At 36.0% G+C, this 21,357-nt stretch overlaps 1 protein-coding gene across 14 annotated transcripts; it reads left to right on the top strand.

The window, feature by feature from the left end:
- The first annotated feature begins 210 nt into the window (after positions 1 to 210).
- Positions 211 to 21,342, top strand: LOC113670215 (insulin-like growth factor 2 mRNA-binding protein 1). 14 transcript variants are annotated; one of them, XM_089181854.1, is made up of 19 exons: positions 1,137 to 1,204; positions 1,356 to 1,439; positions 2,016 to 2,100; positions 2,200 to 2,297; positions 3,954 to 4,003; positions 4,789 to 4,825; positions 8,945 to 9,093; positions 9,572 to 9,658; positions 12,319 to 12,361; positions 15,529 to 15,623; positions 16,776 to 16,831; positions 17,165 to 17,231; positions 17,632 to 17,824; positions 18,357 to 18,455; positions 18,578 to 18,649; positions 18,819 to 19,004; positions 19,241 to 19,408; positions 19,801 to 19,914; positions 20,180 to 21,342. In XM_089181854.1, the coding sequence occupies exons 5-19, from the start codon at positions 3,972 to 3,974 to the stop codon at positions 20,258 to 20,260; spliced, it is 1,479 nt and encodes a 492-aa protein (XP_089037980.1). In that variant the 5' UTR covers positions 1,137 to 1,204; positions 1,356 to 1,439; positions 2,016 to 2,100; positions 2,200 to 2,297; positions 3,954 to 3,971; the 3' UTR covers positions 20,261 to 21,342. The 14 variants fall into 14 exon arrangements, with proteins under 14 accessions (XP_089037975.1, XP_089037980.1, XP_089037981.1 ...); XM_089181855.1 differs by having other exon boundaries at positions 2,200 to 2,824; XM_089181856.1 differs by having other exon boundaries at positions 1,158 to 1,204; positions 1,356 to 1,696.
- Positions 21,343 to 21,357: the final 15 nt, after the last annotated feature.

Below are 21,357 nucleotides of genomic sequence, written 5' to 3'. Positions count from 1 at the left end.
ATAAGCTGCGAGAAAAAAAATTATAATCACCACGGAAATACGTAGCCATCAACTGCAGCCTCTAACAGTCAGCAAATTATTTGTGACTTAACTGCGTTTAAGATATGAAACCTCGTCACCGGATAGGCACAGTTGAACCTGGCGTAAATAATATAATTTTCGACGCCCCCTGAATATGTCAACATCACATATCAAATGTAGTGTTGTCACAGTGAGCAAAGCCATTAGACTTCAATGGAAAGCATTTCGTGGAGAAAAAAGAGAACATAAAAAATAGTTGTCTTATTAATACCTGTTCTCTGAGGCTACGATATCTTTCCAGCTCAACAGGTAAGCCAAGCCACTGTTTAATGTAATCAAACAAGTCACGTTCATTAAAATTGTACATGTGGTAGCATTCGATAAATGCTATATTAATTGAGTTTTTTTTCCCTCCCACGCCTAAGATGGTATCAAATGAGACAAAGCGAAGGTCAAAACTCGTTGAGTTGGGGAAATTTTATATTTACCAATGCAACGATGAGATAAATTTTTCTCTGGCCTAATGATTTCTACACTTCCCATGCTTCATCGGAATGTTTCTTTCCAATGGTGCAAGGACACAGTGATGGGGATATGATTATCTCGATCGAATATTAGATGCAAGAGATGTTACTAAATCGAAACTTAACTTCTATCCAATTAATCGATTATGTCAGCTTCAACCGCGATTACTATGTTACTTCAGCGAAATAGCTTTCTATTAAAAGGAACAGTTCAGTGGCTATCCATTATAGAGATGTTGCGAAATCATCTACCTATGTGAGGCAACCCGCCGCACAATCTTGCCTCTGATTGGTTCGCGGAATACAAAAACATCTCAAAATCGGACCACAAATTTGTAACTTTTTTTAATTTTAGATTTGACTGCCGACCGGAAAATCAGTCATAACAACATTTTCTAGCACTTGCGGGTTTTCCTTGTTCAACAATGTTGCATAAATTGTTAAAATCCGTTGTTCATATGAAATATTGTGACACGATGAATAACATTACATGGGTTCGTGAAGATGCCAATCTGTCACATGGTTAATTGTAACCAATGATACCGCAGAAAATGTGATTGCATAATCTGTTCAAATGACACATGTCATGGGGTCACGTGATCTTGTTACACCGGCGGCACGTGGCCTTGGCTTTCGCTACGCTTGAAGCTCTATTTGAGGTCAGGATTTCGCATAGCTACGGGATTTTTGCTTCACTTTTTCTGTAATTTCTGCAGCTTCCAGCTGTTTGAGGTGTTTTGCAGTAGTTTTAAGTTGTTTTGTGTTCGAACCGTGTAGTTTCTGAATTTTTTTTTCTGCTTTCGATGGTAGGCCATTTGAGGCGGGCTTTGCTTTGAGTTGCGGTGGAAGACGGGAAGCAGAGGGTCAGTGAATGGATTAAAAAGTTGTTGCCGCGTAAGTAAACCGCCTGGCAGTCAACTACGTGAATGGTTTTCCGCTTTTCCGTCGTTTTCCGTCGCCGTAAAATATCAGAAACAGCCTTTGTTGGGTATATGTTACCTTCTTGTCAGCTCTGCTGCGAACACAACACTCTATTGTAGTGCACAAAATATTTTATCGTAAGACAACTAAGCTCAACAAGTCTTGACCAAAATATTTTTGGCGGTGCTGCAAGAGGGGCTTCAGCTGCATCGTGAATCTCCAGTTTTGCGGTGTGTAGTTTTCTGTGTCTTGTAACAGTGTATGCGTTAGCTGAGCAGAAATCGTCAACACGATTGCGTGCATTCAGCTCTTGATCCAAAATTCCAGTTAGCTGACTAGGTTGCAGACGGGTATCTCGATTTTCGAGCAGTGCATAGTTGAAAGGAAGCTAGTGTTATCATCCTCAACGTGGGAACTTAAGTAGGTTAGCGTTGCTGTTCTGCTTCGGAGTTGATCAAATAGAAAGGGTCATTTACATCTGTTGTTCGGTTTGCAGATCCAATGCACCAAATGCTTACTGTCGTCTCTGTTAAATTTTACTTGCTGTAGATCTCCTCTGACCATAGTAGAGCGCAATAGGACGTCTCTCATCGAAAAACAACGCTGTGTCTTGGACAATATTATTCTCTCTTAGGTGAGTATGTCATGAATTTGTGTAGGAACTATTTTTTAAAAGTTTAAAATGCAAACAAGTTTCCGTTAACACTCAGTTGATCCTTCATTGTGTTCTCAGGGCCATATCACAGCGTCTGTCGATCCGTTGGATTAGAAGTACTTGATCTCTGTGCGCTTCTTACCGAGTTAATTTAACGGCACATTTCGAAGTTAAAGGTTCTTGCGTACAATTTACTAGCTTTTTGAATTACAGGTCTTTGTGGGAAGAAAATTTACATCTGGTAGAATAGAAAATACACACCTCGCATGCATGATAATGAAGTCATGGCGTGTAAAAGCTTAATGGCGCACCGAAATCTTCCTCGTATTCCCTTTAAAAGAGCGTTGTATAAACGATTCAGAAGGCAAATTACATATTTTTACTTTTTTATGCACATATGATGTGAAGTGTATCGCTGGAATATTTATATATTGATATTTATGTTGATGCCGATGTTGACGCCTGTAAACCACGGGTACGGGTTGGGCTTGAAGGTGGACAGCATCGTGCACTGGAGTGATGACGCGATTAAAGGAAAATTGTTTCAAAAGATTTGTCAGGCAAATAAGTCCCGCAAACTAAGGAGGCAAGAAATGGCTTTTTAAAACTTGGTGAAGTTCGTGGCTTTCATATCACCCTCGTAATGGTGTAGAACCATACACCAGGGCTGCTGCGACTGTGGGTGCTTTTGGACGCTCACAATGTGAGAGAAAATAGCTAGCGCCTTAAATTTGCGCCTCTTTTAAGTGGTTAAACGAGTTGTACACCCCTCAGTTCCATTTTAAGTCCATCTTTCTTTCCAAAAGGGAGACCCATCTCTTTTCTTAAATATCGTGACTTGACTTTTGAGAGAAATTAACAAGCACTTTGCCTTGATGATATGACGGTCGCATCATGAAAACGTGGAATAGCATCATATTTCTTCTTAACTTTTTTTTCCTTTCAGGAAACCTTTAAATTATAGAAGAAATTACTTCTATTGAAAATGATATTCGTATCTTCGTTCAATCGTGACTGGATAATCATTTTGATTCCTTGCTATACCTGTTAGTTTTCCTTGTGTCGTGAAATCAACATCTGTCCTATTATGAATTTCAGCAATGGTTTAGTTTTCTTATGGTGATAAGTCTGTTATTATTGTCGTTTTTTTAACTTTCTTGGCCTTAATAACGGTGCATTTTATTTTCCCTCTCCAACAACATCTTGCGTTGAACAGCCCAAAGTGTTGGTTGAGACAAATTTGTTTTAAGTTTTTAAGGGAACTGGAGCATTAGCTGTCTGTTTTATTCTCAGGAAAACTTTTTATAGGCGTGCATCTAGCTTTTCAAATTATAGGTCAAGGATTCAGCTTTGTGCTCTAGGGGAATCCATGCAAATTTGCTCTTCAGGGTGAATTATCATTTTGGATTTAGTCTTCCATGATTTGAATTGCCTAGTTCACTAGCAATCTACATGATGTTAGAAATTTCCTTGAAAACAGGAACCTGGTGGATAATTGTCATAAAAAAAGTGTACCATTTGAATTAGCGTTAGATTTTTTTTTTTCAGATGACTCACTTTGATATGCAGTGATAATAATTTGCTCCGTAAATTGTTTTTATTATTCTAGTTTTCGAATGTTGTCTTAGTGGGATAGCGCAACATTGCAATCATGATCAGCCTTATAGCACAGTAGAACCTTTTTTTAAAGTAGTCGTGAATATAATTTTTAGTTTTAAGTTTTACTTTTTTGCAGTTGTCAACTTGGCAGTGTGTTGTGTTTGTTTTGCTATAAATCTTCCTAATCTATTGTTTAACTGATCTCATTTGCGGGGTTTTCCCTGACCTTTCAGCTTAACGTATGTTCTGTGATGGAGTACGCCGCACGTGAAGAACCACAAGGGTAGGCCTATGTTATTTGTACATGCGTGTCCAATTGTGTTTTTCTCTTAAAACAACTTATTTTTAGTAAGTGGGATTTGCATTCAGAGAAGACTAAACAGTCTACGGTAGTGTTTTGCAGTTTCGCTTCTGCTTACTCGCAGAAGTTGAACACAAGTCGTACAATTAGTAACTATATGTATTCAATTAAGCGGTCAATGAAACTTTCCGGTGTAACAGTTTGAGATTTTGATGTGATTGTCTTTTTTTTGCTCTCAGTTTACATTCCAGTGTTTGTTTACCCTTTTTATTGAAGCTTTTTGAGAAATAATAGTCAAGTAGACTTTTTTTGTTTGTGTATCGTGACTCACGTGCTGACCTATGCCAATAATCAAACTAGGGTTCATCCTACTGTCTGATTCTTTTGTCTGGTTCTCAGTGCAGTTCATTTTAATTGTTATCAGTGGTACAAACACTCCCAAATGTTTATGGCAAAGTAACCTCCTGTGTAGCAGACATCTCTCTGAAATGGTTGTTGACCTAAACCTCTAGGCTATTTCATTACCGTACTATGTTGGCCATCTTTTTGTATGTAAATAATGCAGGTACTTTTCATATAATCGAAGAAATGTTAATTTTCTGTTTTCACTTTGGGTTCACTATTCGGTTGTAACATCAGGTAGAGAGAAAGATTATATATTGTGAATTTTTCTTTGTCCTTGGTATTTCATCCTAGTTCAGTCTTGAATAGTTTCATTTTCTGAACTTGTTCTGTTTATGTGTTCATGATACATTTTTTTTTGTTAGGGCTGTGGGACCCGTTTTGGATCAAGGAGCAGCCCAGGTATGTGTTTATTTGAGTCGGAAAGGTCACCCAGTTGCTTACCATTCATTCCACCAGTTACGTAATCTTTTTTCTTATTTACATGCAAAGCACTTACCCTGTAAGAGATTACAATACATGTGATGAGAAGAGTGCTGTCTAGACTTTTTTAAAAATACCCAGCAGCAGATATGATGCGTGTAAAATTAGAGAAAGCTGTTTTCACAATGACATTATTTAGAGGTTACTCTTTAGAATGGTTCAATAACTTCCATGTGAAGACTTGTTAACACGTGCTGTGTAAGCATAATTTATTTTAGACTACTTAGTCGTGTTGAGTTTGCATTTTAAGAGATAACTCTAACAATTGTCACATCCTGTTCTCTTTTGAAGTCCGAATACGTAATCATTAGCTGTATTTTGTTTTACGAAGTTATATTACTTTGGCAGATGGCGTAGGCAAGCACCAAATTAGTTAAAAATCAGGGCCTGGTTGTTTAAAGGGTGGATAACGCTATCCAACAGATAAATCTTGCTGCATTGAGATTTATCTGTTAGATAGGGTCATCCACCCTTCGAACAATGGCAGCCAGGTGTTTAAACTTTTTCCAGGGTTAATGATCAGTGAACTTTGTCCAAAAGGACTTAAAGAAGAGGTGTATTTATCAGAAGTTTGCCTAAAAGCAATTTAAAAATTATGAGTTATCAAAGTTGTTAAAAAGCTGTCTCCAAACCATGGAAGACAGAAGTGTGAAAGACTGGCATCGCTTTCATACAAGTTCGCATTGACTGACAAATTTTTAAATGTTTTGGTGTTGCTCCTAGTTTCTTGAGCTGATGTGTCTTACAAAATTTTGAAACAATACTAACCAGATCTGTTATCAAAAGATTTTAGCCTCATAGGTATACTTGTTATTTGACTGGTCACATGGTTTTCTTTCTGGGGCTAACAAACAGAAATTGTGCAAATGAATATTGTATCTGTAGACAAGTTTAGCAGAATATGTTAGTGACCAGATAGTAGCTTTGCTTCAAATTTACATTTCTGTTTTGAAACAGCCTGTGAATGTTATTCATCTCCCAAATAGGGAAATAGTCCAGGGGATTTAGTCTGATGATATTTGAACTGAAAAGAGAGATCTGCATCACCAGTATCATTACTCTTATTCAAAATCAACAACCCATTGTACATATTTGTTGGGACCTACATCATTAATCTGAAACTCTGTTGGTCAAATTGCAGACATGAATTTGTCTGAGTGTGTTTGTATTGGCGAGCTGCAAAAAATAGGACCTTTTATGTGAAGTTTGTATTAAAGGTGATTTTATGCCTGAATTTACATTTTTTCAGAGGTGATTAGCCGTACTTTATGCCTGCAGTTGCTACACGTAGATTCGGCATTGTAATAACAAGTTAGTGTTGATTTTACAGGGTATTGGTGGAGATCCAAGCGTGTCCATTTCCTAGAGTTTGGTGAATGAAACTGTCTTTTTTTTTTTTTTTTTTGTTGCTGTCCATGTTACTCGAAAATGATTGATGAAATATGATTCTAGAACTGTCAGCTGTAGTCTTCCTCAGAATAGTTGAAAATGATTTTCTCATAATACATCATTGTATGTGAAATATCATGAATGGTCCTTCGCTAATTTTTTTAGACATTGGTAAACCCTGAATTCCTTTTGCTCAGGCTTTGATATATGTATGTTGCCAAGTGTATCCGTGAAATTAATTTGCATTGTTGGTCTTGTGAAGGTATAAAAATGAGGAAATCTAGTGCTATATCTTATATTTTAGAAAATATTGATGTATATATTTTGCAATATGATGTCTGATATACCATGTACAATACTCATTGAATATTGTACATATTACCAGTGAAAAAATGCTTGACTCTAACTACAAGCACTATCACATTCAGCCTGGAACTTAAGACTAAGCTTGTTAGTGCAGGTATTTTGTTGTGTTATGCAATTGGATTCCATGGCACGTAACATCCCCTGAGAGTTCTAAATCAGGATGTTTGGGAAATGTCAGTTCATGTGTAGCATTTCAGAATGTGACACATCTTAACTTCTTTTGAAGAACAGTTTAGTTTGTTTCAGGAACATCTTTCAGTTCATTAGTGTTTGAAATTAATTATATGATGATGAGTTACCAAATTGTTACTATTGAAGCCTAAAATGCCTCCCAAGTTAGGCCTTGTACTTAGTGTAAATGCAGATCTATATAACAGACTAATTGTTGGTGTTTTCAAACCTCCTCATTTTTATTAAATGGAAGGTATGCTTCTTTGTTTATTAAGCACATTCCACATAAATTTATATTTATTATTATGGAAGACAGGATAATAGGCCAATTTTGTTTTGATTCACCAATTGAAAAAAATTATACCTCTTTTGTATACTTCTGTCTCACATGATGTGGGGTTTTCAGGCAAATGTTTGAAAAGACCTTGCTGAATTCTAGCTCAATAATCACTGTGGTGCCCATAAAATGCATAGGCTATTCACTTAATTATTTTGAAGTTGACACTTATAAGTTCCTGTGATTCACAGGTATTTCAATATGTGTGAAAATTCATGGAAGGCATATGATTTAACTTCTAGAATATAATTCTTTCAGTTAGTGGCTATGATTTTGCCTTTGGTCATCTCTCTAACTAAGCCAAATTCACATAGTGGTTAGATTATTTTTGTTTTTGAAAACTTGTTGCAATTTTGTCAATGCTAATAAGTTTTTCTTTCAAATTGCTGCCACCATAAACCACCAGTCTCCCAGAACAAGTAATTTTTAATAAGTACCATGTTAATCTTATTCTTGCTCTTGATAATTTCAGAAATGTCTCCTTCTTGAGTATTATTTGAACTAAGCTGTGATATTTTTAAACAAAAAAGATTTTGCGAAAGTGAATTCTGTAACTTTGATGTGTTGTTACCAACAACTGAAAGGATTTTCCTTTTGATTTTAAGCTTTGGTTTCAAGGTGATCTAGCCTAAGAAGATTTGCAGAAATTTGCCATTAATATAAGAAGACATATAACGCATTACATACTTGCTAAGGCTAGATTTGGAAGGCATCATGTTCCTTTTTTCTCATTTGATGTTTTTAGTTTTTTGTAAAGCATGAAATATTCATGGACTTTTGTTGATGTGTGGATTTGTGAAACCAAAAGAGCAATCTAATGGTAGGATTTGGATTCAAATGAAAGTTCTTTATCAAATATCGATGACTTGGAAGACAACAGACATTATTTCTTTGATCATATGGCATTTGTCTGTCAAGAAAAATCAGTCAGAACTTTCTAGACTACTTAAAAGCCATAGTGTTAAATATTTATCAGTAACAGAAGATACATGTTCAGTTTTAACCACCGAGAGATGATCAAGGTTTTGTGTTTCTTTGTGTGACACCATAATTTTTGCCTTTAATCTTGTTACAGTCTGATGGGTAGGGTAAGTATGGAGATATTCAGTTTGCCAACATTACCTAAAAGGGAACAATTTTAAAATTGTGTCTTCAACCTTTTTCAAGGTTTCTCCTTGAAACAATACAATTTGAAACAGTTGCACAACAAAACAGCAATACTACTTGGTTGATACAACATAGGGAAATGCTTTCCAAACTATTACATCTATGTATTCTAAAAGAAATAACATCGAATTTATCCTCTTGGGATTATATTTTGCCAAACATTTTTGTTAGATATGTACTTATCATCTCATCTTGTGAAAATTTTGATATGAAATTCACTTAAATTTAACCCTCAGGTAATAATTGAATACAATCTATCCTGTTGGTCTCTGTCATAGGTTGAGTAGATTTAGGTTATAAAACATAAAGGGAAGTGTCTAGCTATACATGACATCTGCTAACTTGAAGAGGGCAAACCTTTTTAGATTGTTGATCATTGTATTTTGCTTCATACCAGTTTCAGTGCATGAAGGGCCATTTTTACATCTACATATTGTTAGAAGGAATTTTTTGCAGTCACAAAGAACATTTGGCCGGGATATGAAATCAACTTGGATAATTCCTGTCTTGATGAACTAATCTGGGTCTACCTACTCTCTACTGACTTGGTAAATTATGATTGTTAGCTATTTTTGATTTCCAATAAAGTTATTATCATGGTTTTGCAGTATTCATACATGGGAGAAGATGAACTTCCAGATGTTAGGAATTCACAATCTCCTGATGGAGCAAAAGATAAAAGGAATGGCTCCAGAACAGGGAAACCAAGGTCAGCTCGTGGTAACAGGCAACCAAGAGATCATGATTATTGCATCAGGTAAATTCAGACCTTTGTTAGGGCTAAAAGCCATGTTTGTAGTACAAATTGTACTAGTGAAATTCACTGTTTAACTCCTTGACCTCCCAGAAATGAGAACTAGACTTGTTTGTACGACTGTGGCACATGTAGAGTGTGCAAGACTATTCATGCCATTTTGTTTGTCTTAACAAAAAGTTTGATACACTTCTACTGTGGGTACTTGCTCTCTTTTAAGTCACTGCAGAGGATGGAGTCTTCTATTACTGCATTGTCACACTTAATTGGTCTTTAAGATTTCTGAAGGAGTATTACTTAAATTGCACTGACACGTACTACTGTCCTTCCAATTGCAATATTCTACCCAGTATGGCAGTGTGTTTTGAATGTTCCTTTTGTACAAACCTGCTTGATGTGTCAAACCAGCTGAAGGCCTCTGAGCATAGCTTTTCCTTCTTTAATACGTGGATATTTAACAGAGGCTGATGTTATTTTTCAGGGTTCTTGTTCCATCCACTATGGTGGGAGCTATTATTGGTAAAGAAGGAAAGAAGATAAAGGATCTCACTGATAAAACAGGAACAGAGTGAGTAGATACATACATAATATAACTTGGGACATGGCATTTGTTCATGAAAAACACTGGATTATCCTATATTAAAGTTTACATGGCAACCAGGTGGACAGTCAGACATGGTTTGATACTACTCTGGTTTAGAGATTTAATTAATGTAACCGAGAAGTTACAATTCATAGAGCTAACATTCAAATCACTGTTGTCTAGTACCTTCATCAGGGGTGATCTAAACACTGCAACAAGAGGTCCTTTAACATGCTCACTAATTAGCTGCCTTTTTTTCTGACAAGTTGTAAATATGTGTCAGGAAGTAAGCTGCCATCAACACGATTCAAAGGAGCGTAGGCTGAGTTGATATGCCAGGCTTCCAAACAAAGGTGCTGGTGGTGATGCCGATTAGTGGTGATAATTTTAGACTTATCCCACCCAATTGTATGGTTGGTTCGGCATGAGTGCTCCAATAAAGCTGAATTTTCTTTTTTGCAAAAGAAGACCGCCTTTCGATGCTCTTTCAAATGTGAACCAAACTGACGTTTGGTCCGTTGATATACTGGTTATCACAGCCATTGCACAGAATAGAGTAAATAGCGTTGGTTAGTTGTTTTTTCGTGACAGGATCCATAGGTTTGGCAGAAATATGCCCCAAAGTTTGAAAAGGTTTTTGAGCAACTTAAGGGTTGGGGCTATTCAAAATTCTCTTGATGGGTTCCGTAACACCCTGAATGTTGGGAGTAACAGCAAAACTAGTCACTGGTTCCCTCTCATTGGGAGTGCTATTAGTTGTAACTGCTTTTTGGCAGTTATAGAGAAAAGGTTTGGTATAGCCATTTGCCTTTAGGACATTTGAAACATGTTTCCTCTCCTCAGCCTTCGAATGGATTGAAGATGGTTGACAGTCAGCCCTCCTGAGTAAGTTTTGGCTACAGACCCTTTATGGCAAATAGGGTGGTGAGAATTGAAAGTGAGGTATTTGTTGGTGCAGGTAGGTTTACGATAGACACTTGTCTCTAAATTTCTCTGTTCTTCTCTGTACACATTTAAATCAATACTGATTACGCTGTCAAAAATTCCTGTGAATTTGGAGATTTCATAAGAGATAAAACTCTTGATGCTTGTGAAGAATTAGTATCTTTTGACATTGTTTTGCTCTTCACTAAAATGTTAGTTGATCTTGCCATTAAGGTTGCGGAGAAAAGACTTAGAGAGGGTGCTTCCTTAGGACAAAGAACTTCTTTGCTTGTGGAGGATATATTCTTCTGCTGTCTTCTTGCCTCGAAACCACACAATTTTCATACAGCTTTGCCTACTATCAACAGGTTTTTGGTACAGCTATGGGTTCATTGCCAAAATGCTAATGGAAGACATGGAACAAAGGGCCTCGGCCACTTCATCAGTTAAACCCTTTTTCTTGAAACGATATGTCAATGATGTAATTTCTGTGGTATCCGGAAATGAAGTGGAATGCCTCTCATCACACTTGAACTCAGTCAAGCCATCTATCCAAATCACCCTTGAGCATGAAAAGGATAGACATTTGCCCTTTCTTGATTTTAATGTGTACAGAGGGGAGCAGAGGAATTTAGAGACGAGTGTCTATCGTAAACCTAACCACACTGACAAATACCTCACTTTTGATTCTCACCACCCCATTTGCCATAAAAAGTCTGTAGCCAAAACTTTACCCAGGAGGGCTGACTGTCTACCATCTTCACTCAATTTGAAGGCTGAGGAGGGGAAATATGTTTCTCTTGTCCTAAATGTGAATGGCTATCCCAAAACTTTTCTCCATAACTGCAGAAAACTAGTTACAACTAGTAGCACTCCTGATGAGAGGGAACCAGTGACTAGTTTTGCTGTTATTCCCTACATTCAGGGTGTTACGGAACCCATCAAGAGAATTTTAAATACCCACAATGCTTAAGTAGCTCAAAAACCTTTTCAAACTTTGGGACATATTTTTGCCAAACCTACGGATCCTGTCACAAAAGAACAACTAATTGATGCTGTTTATTCTATTCCATGCAATGACTGTAATAATGAGCATATCGGACAGACCAAATCTCAGTTTGGTACACATTTAAAAGAGCATCAAAAAGTGGTCTTCTTTTGCAAAAAAGAAACTTTAGCTTCATTGGAGCACATGTGCCCCACCAACTATACAATTGGGTGAGATAAGTCTAAAATTATCACCACTAATCAGCATTGCCACCAGTGCCTTTGTTTGGAAGCCTGGCATATCAACTCTGCCCATGCTCCTTTAAATCATGATGATGCAGCTTATTTACTGACACCTATTTACACCCAGTCAGAAAAAAGAGCAGCTAATTAGTGAGTGTATTAAAGGACCTTTTTGTTACAGCACTTAGATCACCCCTGATGAAGGCACTAGACAGGAGTGTCGAAACATTGGCTCTATGAATTGAAACTTCTCAGTTACATTCATTAAATCCTCAAACCAGACTGGCATCAAACCATGTCTGACTGGATTATCCGTTGTAATTTGCTCTAATTCCATTGAGTCAACTCTGTTCAGCTTTATCAGTGCTATACACATGTAACTGTCTTCTTTAACATTTCAAGTTTTAATCATAAGTGCTTCTCACTACACATTCAATAATAAAATTCACCACTAAAGTACAATTTACAGTTGCATTGGAATTTCTTTTCAGCATCACAGTGCACAAGAAAGATGACAAGGGTCCTCCCGAAAAGGTAACAGATGATTTCTGCTTTGTTTATGTTAACCCTTTAACTCCCATTTATGACCAAGACAGAATTCCTCCCCTCATTATTCATACAATATCAAGCAGACAAGTGATGAGAGAAGAGAAAAATATCAATTAGGGAATTATTAGCTGATGCAATACCAAATTCTCCAGATGAACATCAAAAGAATTGTATAGTAGACAGAAAGGAGAATTAATCAAGGAGAATTTAAGGAGAATTTTTCAAGGTAAACATGCTGTCTGTGCACAATAGCTTTTGATACAAAGCAAAAAAAAAAAATTATTGGAAAATAATGTTGTTTTTGACTTTCTGGTAGCAGAAATTTTGATGTCCTTTTTGAGTTTATTTTAATTTTTTAATAATGAGTTTATTCTATTTTAATTAAAAAAAATAACTGTGTTAGTGTGTAGAGTGGTATGTTGCTTGCATCAATCAGATTGCTCTATTAGGGTACGTATTTTGCACCAATCATATCACAACATTTGGATATCTTGCACCTATCAAAATGTTTAGGGTATGTATCTCACACCAGTCATATCACAGCCCTCTTGCAAATGTTGTCATGGAATCAGGGGGCTGTGTACAAAGAATAACATAAACCATAAATTTTGGGCTAATTTTGATAAGTGTTATGGTGCATGGCCTCTGTGAGAGCCTTGTTGATTAAGGTTGAGATTTATTGGGATATGAAAGGTTCACATTTAACCTTTTTGTATAATTTTTAAGGTAAAAAGTGTTTTTTCCGCTCTTTTACTCACAACACACACGTCAAACAACTTACATTCCATCATGTACAATGAAAACAATGTTCAAAGTCCAATCAACATACCAAATCATTGCACTATATGAACATAAGGCACTTTTTTTTGTGCTTAAATTGTATTCCACCAATCAAATTCTATCTTGGCAAATTTAGACTTTGCTTTATCATGTGTCATTTCCTTCTAAACAACCTGTGTTTAATCATGTATTCTAACAGCATCGTCCAATCCCTCTGGGAAAAAATTCACATGAAACTAAATGCTTCTAAAAGTAAATTATCCATGCAATTCTCCTGTGTTTTGACTTTTTTTAGGAATAAAATTTGCTTTTAGCTACCTTGGACTTAATCCAATTGTGTGTTAATTCCTCATAAACAACTTGTTTTTATTACATCTTTTACACACACACAAGGCAAAGTCCAGATAGGCAACAACCAATCAAGGAGCCCCAAATATTACCCTTTTCTCTTGTTCAGTGTATCTTCACATATTTGAGATGGAAATATATCTACTGTTAGGGTCAAATACAGGACATTTCGCACAAAAGACTTTTTGCACAAGTCTTTTAGCTCAAGTTTTGGACTGTTCACACGATTCTTAGTGGTCATTTTGCACAATAATTATAAGTGAGAAACATCAATATAAAAGGTATACTAGTTGATACTGATAAGACATTTCACCTTCACATGTCACTTTCAATAAGATCCAAGGCGAGAACGTGGACATTTATTTGTGTACTCCAACTAGATCGAAATACTTGTGAACACGATCACTATTCTTACTTATACTTACTTACTTGAAGAAAGGAACAAATCTTTCTCTCTATGAAAATGTAAAGAACTCCCTATTTGAACGATTACTTCTATTACTTTTCCTTTGTCAAACGAAAAACCTTTTAGTTTTGACAGTACATCATCCACCACAAACATACTAACATGACAATCCAACGCTAAGGACGCCATGTTGATTTCGAAAGTAATTGTCACCAGTCCTCCCTCTTCTGAAGTCAAAGTAAAAACCTGCAAACTGTTTCACTTTTTACCAAAAATGACAAAAGACCTATTTACAAAATTTCTGTGTAAATATATATAAATTTCTGTATATATATAAATTGGTGAATTCTGATAAACAGTTACATCTTTATTTCGACTATGTCAAGGCCATGCTACTTGGTCAAGACTCAAAGAAATTTAGCCCTTTCCTACATTCATTAAAGCTGTAGTACATCTAGATTTCTTCATATGGAACGACTAACGTGAAATCTATGAATTATTTTGAATTTTTAAAACTTTCGTGAAATCATTTGTTTACATCACGGTCGCTATGACGCTTATCGATCAATACTGAACTCTCCATCACTTAGGTAATTGTTATTAGAATAATTTGAAAGGTTACTACTCGATAAATGTATTAAACTTTACGATCTTTAAAGAGATTACAGATCAAACTTGTCTTTCTACAAGATCACTAGTTTCTACCTACACTGACACGTTCAAGTTGTCAAATCACAACACTTGCATGTGACGACATTCGATGTGAAGCACTCTCTGAATATTCAGTTATTAACGTTGAACTGTTTTTGCTGTACATGTTACCAGTATGCCTAATTGTCATTATATAACAAAGATATAGGAAGCAAGTTTTCATTAGCTTTGTTTGAAGCTCTTGGTGATCGATAAAACAGGCTGTTTGAAGGCGATCGAACAAGGAAGGAAGACTGGTGACAGTTACTTTCAAAATAAAATGGTATCCTTAGTGTGGGTTGTCATGTTTGGAGGTTTGTAGTGGATGATGTACTGTCAAAACTAAAAGTTTTTTCATTTAACAAAGTAAAAGTTATAGAAGTAATCATTCGAATAGGGAGTTCTTTATATTTTCATAAAGAGAGAGATTTGTACCTTATTAAATAAATTATATTTTTGAGGCAACTAACTGTAGACAAACAAATTTTGATTTTTTCTCTGTTAGAGGAATGGCAGTAAGTGTAAGTCTCTCTTGCAACCTTTATTTGGTCTCATCACACAACGTGCTCTCTCTCCAACGGGGAATGTATGGTGTTGTGTGACAAGACCAAACAATGGCTGCAAAGGGAAACAACAGTAAGTTTGGCACCAATTTATTTTATTTTTGCTTAGAAGTATTTAGACAAAAAATACCTGTGTGAGTTCAAATAAGTTAGTTTCTTTTTTCTTTCACTTAAAGAGAGGTAATGCATTATTTTCATCCATTTGAAAGTTATGCGTTTTTCTGTTACAAAAAAATTTGGTACACAAAAAGGCCCATCTCAACCCACCCAGCCAAAAATAACTCTTGCATGCTACACATGCTTATGTTCTTTTATTAATCAGTACAAAAAGTTATGAAGTATAGCTTTTCTTATGTTTGTTTTAGGTGGTGGAGATTGTTGGGACAGCAGAGCAGTGTACTGAAGCCAACCTTGGCATTCACAGGACTATGCGTGCAGAAACTGATCCTGCAAAAAGAGGGTATGATATAACAAAACAACAAACCAACAAGAAAACAAGCAGTCTTTTAGTGACAGAACTATATTTGTCTTGCAAGTGACATAGTGACTTTGCTTGCTAAAAGCAATTGATTCTCTCCTATCTAATGTTTGTACTTAACTGCCATTTAGTGAATCAGTTTGTTAGTTCTGAAATTTATCTCACTTCAGCCATCCTGTGACACATACAAATACAGCTTCTGGCCAAGAACTATCATTGACTGGAAAAGCCTGCCACCTGATTATTTAACATTGGATTCAACTGCAAAATTGAAAGCCACCATCTCTGACTACATTTTTTCAGTGTGCTGTTTACCTTTTACGATTTGTTTATTTATATATATATATTTTTTTCCTATTTTTATATGTCCTAGTTGTAGTGCTTTAGTTATTAGTTAGGAGCTTGCAAATATGTCTGTTATAGATGTTGCAAGATAATATATATAAAATGTAAATGTAAAATGTTAGGTGATACAAGAGCAAGTCAGTGACTCTTAAATTGAACAGTGAGAGAGATTGTGGAGTAAAGAATGCAGACAATTTTGTGATGATGAAAGACCCTGACATTTGCTCAGCAACAGCTTTGTTTTTGTTATAATTATCATTTGGCATCATGATTACTGAGGAAGATGTTTTTTGTCTTGTTGCAAGTGTGGGACAAAGAAAACATTCTGAGTCCTCATTGAACTCAGCTTGTTAGATTCCAAGCTCTAACACTCTATCACTGAACCACAGAGACTTTGTGGTGAGCAAGGCCCATTAGACAGTTCATATTTGCACTCTGTCTCTCTTATTCTGCACTCTCTCCTGTATGCTATATGCAAAACATCATGCTATGGACATTGCTAATCTAAGCAGTATGCATGTTGCACATTATATTTGAATTTGGTAATGGGTCTGGCTCACCATGGAGTCTGTGGTTCAGTGGTAGAGCACCAGAGCACAGAATCCAAAGGTCTTAGGTTTGATTCCTTATGGGAACTTGGAATTTTTAATCCTGCGCTTGTGACAAGATGAAAAAGCATCTTCCTCTATTTCTTTACCGAGCTCAAAACTTTCCATCTTTCTTTTACAAAATCCAACTTACTTTTGCCCTTTGTTTAATTATTGATGCCATTTTGCTTGATTCTTTCAGCCAAGTCATTGAGATGCGAATTTTGGTTCATAGTAGCATTGCTGGAAGAGTGATAGGTAAGATGTGTACATGTAAAATAACTTGCTTTTAAGCAGAGATAACAGTAAATGCATAAGTTTTGTCATGTAGACATATATGAATTGGTGTTGTGCTTAATCTGCTTATAGCACCCTTAAGCAGCACCTGATACACAATGTTCATAACAACTTTAATGGTCATTTGTCAACTTGTTTTGTAGTAAATGTCATAAGGCGCTTTTACTCAGTAATTTCTCAAAAAAAAGAAATTTCTGTCCTAAATTACTATGTCTGCTTATAGTGATGAAATATTTTGAAGTCCTTTGTCTTATGGTTTTTGTTATTTTAACTTCCATTATCTATTTTTTGCAGGTAGAGGTCATTGCCACCTTAAACATATTACTGAAGATGTAGAAGTTACCTCTGTTCGAGCAAAAAGGTAACTGTTCTGATGCTGGAAAAGTGAAACTTAGATTTCTCTTTGGTGTTCTTGCCACCAGTTTGTGTATTGTGTATTGTGTATTCTTAGGAAATCTGACATCATTTTTGTCGTTGTTATAGTTGACATATTGTAATGTCAAACTGAACAGAATTTTGCTTTGAACCTAACAAAACTCCTGGCCACTAATGTGTTTTGGAGAAGCCAGATAATTCTCCCTTCTCTCATTCCATTAAGCATCACGAAGGGATGGGAAGTTGAAGTGAAAACTACTGAATTATTTTGTGCAAGATAACCATTGCATTAAAAGCCATACACTTTATATATTTGTCCATGACTAAAGCTAAAAGGTGTGGACATTTAGCTTTAACTGAACTGGTTTTGTCTTTTATGCTTCCAGGGGAGACATCAATCCATTAAACCAAATGGATAGAGTAATAACAATACAGTTTCAACTGCCAACAGAGCAGCTAGCCATATCTGAGGATACTATGCTAAACCCAGAAGAAGAGGAAGCACTTTCAAAATGTAGTCAAGCTGAACACTTAGTTAGTGTCAAAGCATATAGTTGCCTCAGAGAGATCATGTCACAGGTTTGTGCTTCAAGCAGACTTAAATATCAAAACTCTTAACTTTCTTTTGTAAATTTACATGGTGTATTGGCAACTTAAAACAATTGTTAGACTTGCTTAGTCACCATTACTGCAAGTAGTTCTATTAAGAAAATGATTAACATGTCATTTGTGGATCACATAGTCAGAACTAAATGAATTCATAGTTAAGTATGGGCCTCTGATTTGGAAACATGTATTCAGTTCAGAATACCATTTTTGAACTGGGGATATCACAAGAGTTGACTTGAAAACCCTAGTGGCACCTTACAATGAAATGAAAATGGACAGCAACATCTTTAAAGTAAGAGTCAAGAAAACAAGATCTATGTCAACTGGTACCTGTTATTCTGCTTCAATCATGAAACTAAAGCTCTAAATTTTTTAGAAAAACTTAGCCCTTAAGGAATAATTAATTCTTGTTATTAAAGTTGAGGACTTCATTTAAATGATGCAGGCTGTTATGTGCATGTACATATGTATGCTGACATATTACAATTCCTTTACTCTCTAGCAACAACAGCGCCCAAATGTACAGCAACAGTTTATGCCTCCCCATGCACAGGGTCCTTGGCCTCAAATGGGAGCACCCTCTTATAGCAACCCACAGCCTGTGAGTATGGTTACTCCAACTAATCATTAGATTTTTTTTTGCCTGCAGTTCCTAGTATTTATATTGATATTCAATGAAAGTAACCTAAACCATCTTATTATAAATAATGATTTTTCTTGTAGACCCATCCTTTTCCTTCATGGTTTCAAGGAGCATTTGGAAACGTCTTTCAGGGTTATATGAATGTGGCCCAGGTAATTTTTTTTTGTTTCTACAAAGTGGTCATTTACTTTCTGCAATTTTGTTTGACTTCTGTTTGCTAGCTGTATTCCCCTCCAAGGAGTTGCAGTGACTCTCTTTCATTAACTGTTGTAGTTGAGATTGATCTTAAGTAATTTGTTCCTCTGTGTAATTATGTTGTAGATGGGAGTTAAAGTTCACTTGTCATTTCCATCCAAGTTTGCCGGCTCCTTGATTGGCAAAAAGGCTTCAAATCTTCACCACATAAAGAATTTCAGTGGAGCTCATAAAGTGCATGTGTTTCCTAAAGATCGTGATGCACCTGAGAGATATGTTGAGATCATAGGCACTCCTTTGCAGCAGTACCTAGTAAGCTATTTCATTTAAAGATAGCTAAAGGGAGCTAAAATAAGTAGGTTATCCACTACAAATGTTCAATACTTATACTATACAAGTCAAAATGTACAAAGGTATTTACTTATTTATTCTATTTTTACATTTAGACAATGTGTTTGTCTGTTTTAATAGTTATTGCAAGAAATGACGCTAGTACTGGTGATAATTAACTTTGTTGTAATTATGTCTCCTTTGCTTGACAATTTCAGGCTCAACACTGTGTTTATTGTAAGCTTGCAGAGGAAGGTTACAAAACAAATTCAGGGGAAAATTTTGGCGAACTAAAATTGAAAATAGAAATTTTCATACCTCTCAAACCAGGAAGTAAGGATCAGCCCAATGTAATAGGCAGATTTATTGGTAGAGATGGCCAAAATGTAAGTAGGGAGAACTCATTCTTCAAACTTGTTTATATTTTGAAACCTTTTAGTGTTGTCTCGTTGCCTTTCACCTTCATGCAGGAAAGAATCTCAAAATTGTTCACCATCATCTGCTGTGTTCCTTGATTTTTTTTTTTCCCCAAAAAAGAAATGAGTCAAAAGTTTGTTATCCATATATTATTGTTGTGATCTCTATCTGGTCCAACTATGATATCTTGTCCAGTTTAACCTTGTGCCCCCAAATCATTTTGGGTAAGGGTGAATCTCAGAACCACACATTTTCAGTCTTTTGAGCATTTTCCTGGGTTCTAAAAGGACAGTACTTTATGGAGATTTGTATTTGCATTTGTAACATACCAATTTTTTTTTATCTGTTTATTCTGGGTTAGGTTAAAGAACTGCAAAGACAAACAGGAGTACGCATTAAAGTTGTTTCAACTAGTGAAGATACTGATAGTAATGAGGCAATTATAGTTATTGAAGAAAGCTTTGCCAGTGGCCAGGTTAGTGCACAAGTCACCATTTTAGGAGTGATTGCAGTGATGAACCCAAGCTGAGCAATTATTTTGATTAGTGAAGATCTTAGTGAAGACCAGCAACATAGAGAAAACTGGCACTGACACCATTTTTTTCCCTTAGATATTGTTTGAATTCCTCTTTTGACCAATAACATACCACAGGTTACATTATCACTGGGTGTTGATTTAATATGTATGCTTTAAGTGTTTCTCTAATCCAATATTTGACTTAGATTGTTTGTTCTTATAGCGTGCTCAGATGCAAATTCTTGATGCCATAGTTCGATGTCAATCTCCCCCACCAAGGAGGCAACAGGTGCCTTACAGCTGAAAGTGACTCAAGGCTAGGAAATGTGCACATTCACTGTATCTTTCATATGTTCACTCTGCTCACAGCATCTTGTATTCTATTGTGATCTGTTATGGTGAAGCTTACCAGGTGTATTGTTGGTATAAGCTGCTGGTCACCAGTGAGACACTGAGCACCTTACTTCGAAAACTAATGGATATGACGTAATCAATCTTGAACCTTTGTAGTATTTAATGCAATGCCATGTAATCTTGAAGTCATGTGTGCCACTAATCATATGTGAAAATACTTTTTCTCACACTTTGTGGCAAGTGTTTCAGGCAAGCTTCTTTGATGTGTAATTGGGAATTTCTTCAGGAGTTAATTTTAGGCCATTCCACACCCCAGTCTAGATTAAATTCCTATGCATGTTTGTACCTTTTATAGTATTTTAACATTTAAGTTGCTCAGGCCCTTTTTTTTTTTCCTTTTTTTGCTTTAAGTAGCTTTAAGTAGATTGCCGATAAAGGTTGTAATTTTTAAGGAATATTTTAGGCATGCTTGCTGTTGCCTTTTCACCCTGAAAGGGGAAGTAGTTGTTTTTCCTTCAAATGGGATAAGTGATGGCTTCTGGTTTGTCAGCCTTTGCAATTAGTTTCTTTGTGGGGTTTTGTCCTTGTCACTTCATAATTGGTTTTATTATTAATTGCTCACAGAACAGCATCAATCCTAACACCGTGTTTATTTCAGTCTAAGTTGGAGATAGATAAAAGCTTTTGTTTTTCATACGTGGATTTAATTCTTAGCTTCTCCATATCACTGAACAGTGAACAGTCAGTTGAAATACATGTATTGCTATTGGCCTTTGCTAGCTTCTCTTAACTCAAAAGAGTTTGTCGAAAGACTGGACAGTGCTTGGGTGGGGTTATAATTGAATGATTGTAATTTTAACTACTGTGTAGTTTAAGTGACGGTGACCCAAAGCTGGCTGAGGGACTCAACACGTGGTAGCATTGATACTACTCTCCTACTGTACACCATTTTCATGGTACTTATCTGGGATTATTATTGATGGACCATATACGCCCATATTTTTCTCCAGATTAAATTATTTTGAACTGGCATGTTGTGTTGTTTGG

Source organism: Pocillopora damicornis, chromosome 9 (genome assembly GCF_964200805.1).
Source record: "Pocillopora damicornis chromosome 9, jaPocDami1.2, whole genome shotgun sequence".
NCBI classification, from domain to species: domain Eukaryota; kingdom Metazoa; phylum Cnidaria; class Anthozoa; order Scleractinia; family Pocilloporidae; genus Pocillopora; species Pocillopora damicornis.
This window is presented reverse-complemented; position numbering and strand designations above follow the sequence as displayed.